At 43.7% G+C, this 7,796-nt stretch overlaps 1 protein-coding gene across 1 annotated transcript in view; it reads left to right on the top strand.

Moving 5' to 3' along the window:
- Window positions 1-875: 875 nt before the first annotated feature.
- SKIDA1 (SKI/DACH domain containing 1) overlaps window positions 876-7,796 on the top strand; it is an 11,588-nt gene continuing 4,667 nt past the window's right edge. The window contains exon 1 of the mRNA XM_019529791.1: window positions 876-7,793. Coding sequence (XP_019385336.1) covers window positions 7,014-7,793 — 780 coding nt within the window. The 5' untranslated portion in view covers window positions 876-7,013. The remainder of the gene's footprint in view (window positions 7,794-7,796) is intronic.

Below are 7,796 nucleotides of genomic sequence, written 5' to 3' on the forward strand. Positions count from 1 at the left end.
GATGTGGGGAGTTTTGGCTCCCCCTGAAATGATGAACAACTTCTGGAGCAGCGCGGCTGCTGGGACGCTCCTTCCCAGTAAACATGTTTTTATTTAAATTGCTCAGTAACTTTCTCATTATTTCTTAAACCCGAGCCCTGCCACCCAGCTCCTAGAGGCAAAGTTAAGCGAGTCCAGCCCCAGCCCGGCACAATCAGCTGCAAATGGAGGAAGAAAATGTAAAATGTCCAAATGGAGAAGTGGTTCCCTTTGTTCTTTCATTGTTTCTCCACGAACTGGCGGATACAAGCACAAACACTTACCTTCTCTCCTTTTTGCTCCAAAAACCAGACGTTCCCATCAGCTTTAAAATACACAATCCACCTTGGAAGCGACTACAAATGTCGGGAGAGTTTGTATTCCATTCTTTTTCGCTCTCTGCCCTTTTTAGTGTAAGATTAAGTTGCCGAGCACGTTGTTGCAAGCTGTAGCCCCCCGCCTTAGTGAATGGTCACGTTTAGGACCCTCCAAGTCCATCCTAATTCTGCCAGTAGAATCGAGGGTATTGGAGGTCTAAACTTTCAAAAGGAAAAGGGCCTACAACTCTGCAGCAACTCTGCAAATACAGTCGCCTTTGCCATTACATTCTGGTTCGAGTAAACAGAAATCAGCATTTCTCCTGGGATATTTAATTTTTTTTTTAAGTTTAAATTTAGCGGTGGTGTTCCTTTAGGCAAAAAGAGCTAAGAGAATTTGGTGTAAAGGTACAATCTACATCACGATATACCACAGCCTGTAATACCTTGGGCTTTAAAAAATAAAAAAGGCATAGTGTAGAAATATTGGCTATAAAGTTGAAATTGCCACGGTAGCTGGGGGGGGTGGTCTCTGCAGTATCAGACGGAATGATGGGTTTACAAAGTGTCTCTTTCATGGCAGAAATATTGTTTTGCATTTTTCGATGTGCTTCTAAGCCACTCAAAAGCGCCCCTTTTTCTGATTTCTTTGTAATCCTCTCTGGGTTTAGCACCCAGCCATACAGGCAGTACTCCCCCAAACCTTGCTTTAATTTGATTATGACCAGATTTGCTGATACGATGAATATTTGAAATGATCCTTGTGTCTTAGTAACTGGGATGAATTTTCAGCCTCCGGTTTCCAAGGACCCAAGATGCAAAGGAAACAGGAGCTAATTGGAGACGAAGTTCCTCTGGGCCCTTTCAGAGGCTTGGCTGGGTTCTGGTCGGGAAGTCGGAACCATAAGATCAGAGCCCCCTTCTCGCCCCCTTCCTCTAAAGCCCAAGGGCGCTGCATTAATTCAGCCCAACTCCTTCGGGCTGTGGTTGGAGTTGGGTACTTTCGCGCCTTTTGCCATTGCATCTCCAGGCATGTAGCCATTAAAAAATAAACAAATACAACATGTAGGTGATCCAAGTAATTGGGGAACTGGGAGTATGTGTTATCTAATCGCCCCCGCTTCCCCACAACTTAACCTTAATAGCATTCCGGAAGGCTCTTCTATTTCATAAGAAAATATGACAATAAACAAGGTAAATAGGGACGGGGGAGTGGCTTTTCTTTGATAGCGTTTAATTGGGATTGAAACATTCTGGAGCTGTAAACATTCTTTATTTATTCAGCACACATAAGCGGGCATTGTTTTATAACCATCATAATTATGGTGTCCTTTAGACAGACTGATAGCAGAAGAGATAAGGGAATGTGCCTGTGGCTTCAGATCAAATCCCTGGCTCGCTCTCTCCTCTCCCCGGGTCACCAGGATCCACACAGTCCTTGGAGATGAGGAACGCCGGAAGATTGTGGCCTGGCCATCCCTTACGTCATGAAAGTGATTTGTACCACATTGCTAATTTGGTGCGATCCATAACCTTCTGATCTCCTATGTTTGCAATTGCTTTTCAGCTTGCAGAATCTGTTTTTCCAGGATACAGTCCTTGAATATAGAAATGAATACGGAGCACCTGCGTGTAAGAAATAATCTTATTCCCCACTGTTTGTTGCCTTACCTTTGTCTAATTAAAAAATGCAAACTTTTAGGATCCTTCCAGAACAAAGCCTCACCAAATCCCCTTTACGTCCAAGGATTTGCAAATTTATAAAGGCTGCATTGAATTCAGGATGGGTCAAGGGGCAAAAAAAGGGTAGAAGGTCACTGCATTTTGATTATGGGTCAGTAGACAACATGGCATGCAGTATGTGTCCAAAAACTCCTGTTAAAAAACCTGTATTTTAAAACAACCAAGACTATCAACATCAAGTAAGGCTGCTGTTCTGTGCTTTTTATGCACCGTACAACATTCTGGTGCGTAAGTAGCACAGCCATGTAGAAATAAAACTTAAAAACGTGCAACAATACCTCCTTGCTTTGTTTACAAAGAAAAAACTCACAGGCGTGATGATGCTAGATAAATTATGCTATGATTTTTTTACTGTCAGCTGGGATTTATCTCCCACATATTTGACTAATTTAGTTATGGCTTCTTATTTTTGCCAGCTTAGAATTTACAACAAGTTTTAAGCACTACAGTCACACTGGGCCGACTTTAAAATAGCAGAAGGACCCTATTATAGTGTTCTTTGACCCTATTATATTTACGTTACTGGACTCTTTGTGATAGCCTCGCACTGTTTTCTGTCTGTAGCCTCTTTGAAGAAAATATGCATAGTGATATCTAAAACAGTGCTAAGGTTAGAAAATATACTTCTCATTTAAATTATATATTTCTACATCAGGGCTCATGAAAGGAAAAGGTTTATTTAATGCTTGTCAATACCTGAAGATACAGTCTGGCACTTAACAAATAATAATAAATAATAATACTCTAATAATGTGGCAATCCTAGTGTGAAAATGCACATGACCCCGTAGGTTTTCCTGAAGGTTTTCAAAAGAAGTCTTTCCATTAGTCCAACTGCTGCTGGATATTGCTGTTGCATTTCCCAACTAAACGTTTAAAAGACTGTAAATGGTGTGTGCATTACTTAGCTCCAGAAGGAAGAGGTCAGACTGAATCGCAGTGGTATTTAAACATCACCAAAAATGAAAATAAATCAGAACACATCAAAAAGGATTTTAAACGTTATATACGTCGTCTTTTCCTGAAGCGATATAGTTACACATTTACTGCAAACCTGGATCTTTTAACACGAGTTTACAAACATCAAAGTATGGAATCTGTGGTAAGCAGGAATAGGTCCACAGCAGCATATTATTCATATTATTTTCTACAGAGGTTTACTCTTCCGCCAGCCAGCTTGCAAACTGAAATACTACCTACGAGAGGGTGTAGATTGCAGATTGCACGCTACTCATCGTGAAAAGGAGCACATCTGATTGATAGCCTCCGTGTGTGTGCGTGTGTATACACACGCAACTATATATAGTTGCGTGTGTATATGTGTTTGGCAAAACGGGCACTACAGACGTTCTGTACTGAAGAAATGTGAGACAAACATCCATCTTTTTAATCGTGTTCATCGTTGATTTTAAGTGAGGCTGACACGGTCAACAAAATTGCCAGACACTACCTTGCTTTTGAGAGATAGCAATATATACAGCTGGATCTACACACACACACACGCGTGCACACACACACACCAAGTAAGTAAATTATTGCATAACTTTTACTGTAATTGATAACAGACACCTTTAATTTTTCATTTTCATTCTTTTGCCCAGCTTTCACATTAATAATCTAAGCCATAAATGTTGGTAGCTATTGATCGCAATCCCCTGTGTGCGTGGAAATCCATTTTAGAGTCCCCTGCCTTTAATGGGTGTGTGCGTGCGTGCGTGTGCCAGGGGCCTCCGTCACATCTCGCTAGCAGGATCTACCCCCAATGTGCCTGAAGAAGACCCCGGATATACAACGTGTGCTGATGGCCCCATGAAAGCTGCCTGGTTCATTTTGCACAACAAAATGATGGAGAAGTTAAAGAAACAAAAGCCTCTGTGTGTGATGTGGAGAAAGCCTTGCAACTGAAACTGTGTGTGTGTGTGAGTGTGTGAGTATATTGTGTACATTTTGTGTGTGTGTGTAACGATATTGTGTACATGTGTGTATATATGTATAACATTTCCTAAAGACTTCTAGCTTTTTTTCCTCTATCAACATTTGGCTCTGGCTGACCCCAGAAGCTCATGGCTGTACCTTTCTGAAAAGATAGGCTTGGCAAAAAGCCGCTACTAAGTTTAAAGCATTTGATAGCGCCTGTATTAAACAAACAAAAAGCATGCATTTTTTAAATAGTTCCTGGATCCCATTGCCAGACTGTCATCTGGAGTAAAAGAGAGGGTGTTTGGATTTAAACAGGAGTCGAGGACAACCAAACTACCTGGCAAAGCAATGACTTGTGAGCCCACCTTTTTTTCTGTAATGTCTTCTTAAAAGCTTTCTTGGAGTTTACGGTTTCTTTACTGTTTGGCTCCATAGCCTTAACCTTAAAGCAGGGGGAGGAGAGCCGCGGGGAGGGGGTGGGGGTGCCAGCAGCATATAAGTGCATCAGGAGGAATTTTTAAACGACCTTATTGTCTCTAGCTCTAGGAGGACTACGATGATTTCTTTTTAACACCAGCAGCTGTTTTCCCTCGAAACTTTGCTTTCAGCTATAGAATATAACATGATGTCTCTTGTGCGAGCGAGAAAGAAAAATGTACGCTGATAGATCCAGATGCAGAGCAAAAGAAGGCTAACTCTGTGGATGGTATTAGCTGTGACGAGGCATTGTTCACTGCTGCCTCTCGGTTACGTTTAAAGGCTGAAATATCACGAGATCCATTCAATGATCCTTTTCTAATTCAAGGGACAAAATGTAATTTGCTGTAGCTCTGATTTCTTGGATGGGAATACTATCCTTAGATTTCAAAGGGAAGAACTAGACATCGTGGTTTGTACACACATGGATTAAGTTGAAGAGCGGCGATTACATCTGTGCTGAGAGCAACAGTAGTCTAGGGCTGACTTTTCAAATCTCAACCTTCCGAGTTAGAGGCTCTCCTAAATAGACTTCCTTAATTTCCGGCTGCACTTCTTGAGATTCCCGGTTCTCTCCCGAATTCCTGCGGACCTAGGGGCTGGGGCATCTCGCCTGCTCATGCCAAACTGCTGAAAATATTTGAAAAAAGGGGGATGCTGTTTTTATTTATTTGAGCTCTACCTGATGGCGTAACAGGAACTCCATTCACCACGTTGGCAGTAGAGAGAGTGGGAAATCGCACTTTGGACTTCGAAGAAAATACATATTTTTTTAGACCTAGAAATATGAGCTGTTTTCTTAATCACACGGATGTGTCTAATTTTGGACAAGCGAGGAACTCCTGCTAGACACAAAAGTGCTTGTGCTATATCTAGTTTTCAGTTGAAAACTGATTAACGGCGGATAGTTAGTTCTATTTGCAACGTTTGACATGCAAACCGCAAACATCATTTTAATTTAACAAGGAAGAGGTTTGCTGCTGTTGCAACATTTTCGAAATCATTGCGCCTGACACTAAAATAATTGAACGTCACTAAGAAGAGGTTAAACCTTCATGCTGCTTCTTCAAATTGATTTTTAAAAGGCTTGGTATAAATGGAACATCAAAAGGCTGCAGAGGGGCTGCTCCACACCGACCGTGCACACTGCGGAGCAGGCGCATCCTAGCCCATTGCATATTGTGCGTGGTATGGCAGCACTTTTTTGTTATTACGTAAAGCCTCTGGAAGCACCTTGGACATTTTACATTCTCCTTTCTCTGCTGGAAGTAATCAGCACACAGGAATCCTGACGTGGACTCCGGGACCATAGGACATTCCAGTTTGTGCTCCAGCACGGTTAATTGTGAAAAGTGTATCCATTTCTGGCTTATCTATGCTTTGTTATAGGTCTGACGTGAGCCCACGTCCTCCTCCCCCTCCCCCAGTATTACAGGCAGATTTTCAGTTAAAAGTGTTACAGTATGACGGGGCTGGAACCCTCCATATGCAGGCAGCACCAAAATAAATACAAAAAAAATTAGCCATTGGCTGTAAAAAGACAATTAAGCAGAAGAGGAAAATCGAGAGAAACTCGAAAAACGTAAGTATTCCCTCTGGTTGTTAACAATCGAGCCTTTAAGTTTGGAGCCTCGGAAAGGGAAATACCAGGCTATTCTGCACATTTTCGCTAAGCTTCATTTTCCACGTAATGCGGAATAAAATTCCAGTTTCGAATGGTCACGTTACCAAAGAATTTTCCATCGCTACGATCATGCTGCTGTCTCTTAAATCCATGCCATGCACCAGAGAGCCACATTTGTCCAAAATATTCTAAATATAGACAAAATGATATCAAAAAGCATACAAATCCTTCACATGGAGCTAGCGATGAAGAAGCCTGAGAGGTCTGAGTGGATTTGAGCTCAGATTGTTTAATAGAAAGATTTATATACTAACTGTATTATTTACTTTGGGAGGGGAGGTGGCAGTATAAGGGTATGCTAATTAGTGGGAGATTTTTTTGGGGGAAGGGGTGGAATATCAATTTTTATTGCATCACCTGTCAGGAGTGTCCAATCAGCGTTGGCTTTAGGGGAATTAATTGATGAAGGTGTCTCCGGACGAGCTCACTTCACTCTGTCATTTTATTTGTAGCTAAAGCAGCGGCGGGAATAGCAGCTGCATTTCTTTTCTCTTCCTCCCTTCACATTCCATTATCATAGTTTCCAATGGAAAAGCAGGGAATGAAAGGGAACAGGTACTGATCTTCAGCAGCAACTTAGAGAAACACTTTGGCAAACCCGATTAAAAAAAATCAGAACTATCGATTGTAGTTTCACATGGGTTTTTTGTTTGATTTGCTTTGATTTTTTTTTTATTTAGTCTAAAGTTTGGTACGCCATTGACCAGGAATAACAGTCTTTGTTATTTTATTAGCAGGATGCCTTGAGACAAATACAGCATCTGGCTGAGGATTGTGTGTGTGTGGGTTTTTTTTTTTCCTCCCTCCCTCTCTCTCTCTCTCTCTGCAAATGCCGGGAATAATTTAATTCGCGAAATGGGAGACTTGAAGTCGGGTTTTGAAGAGGTGGATGGCGTGAGGCTCGGCTACCTCATCATTAAAGGAAAGCAAATGTTTGCACTCTCTCAGGTCTTCACAGACCTGCTCAAAAACATCCCGAGAACCACCGTGCACAAGCGAATGGATCATTTAAAAGTCAAAAAGCATCACTGCGACCTGGAGGAGTTGAGGAAACTCAAAGCCATCAACTCCATCGCTTTCCACGCTGCCAAATGCACGCTGATTTCCAGGGAGGACGTCGAAGCCTTGTACACTTCCTGCAAGACCGAGCGGGTCCTCAAGACAAAACGGAGGAAAATCAGCCGGGCCCTGGCAGGCGGCGAGCTCCGCGCGGAGCGCCCGGCCGCCGGCCCCTACTGCAGCCTCTGGGAGGACAACAAACTTTGGCTGGGCTTGAAGGACCCGGCTCGGCCGCTGCCAATCAGGACGAGAGCGCTGCGGGCCGGGGACCCGGGCTTGCCGACGGCCTCCGATCTACCTCACCTTTTTAGTAAATACACTGGCCGCGGCTTCGCGGCGGCGCCCGCCAAAGCCCCTCGGAACTATGAGCCGGCGCCGCTCGGGGGCAGCTACGGGCCCTTCCGCGCCGAGCCGCCCTGCTTTCGGAGCGCGCTGTGCGGCAAGCACCCGGCCGCCGCCTACTACCAGCCCGCGGCCGCCATTGCTCAGCCCCGGCTGGCGGTCACCGGCAGCCCCGTGGCCTTCGCGTACAGATGCAAGAGGAAGCGGGCGGGCGAGGCGGCGCGGAAGGACTGCGTG

Source organism: Crocodylus porosus, unplaced genomic scaffold (assembly GCF_001723895.1).
Source record: "Crocodylus porosus isolate Cpor-Errol unplaced genomic scaffold, CroPor_comp1, whole genome shotgun sequence".
NCBI lineage: Eukaryota > Metazoa > Chordata > Crocodylia > Crocodylidae > Crocodylus > Crocodylus porosus.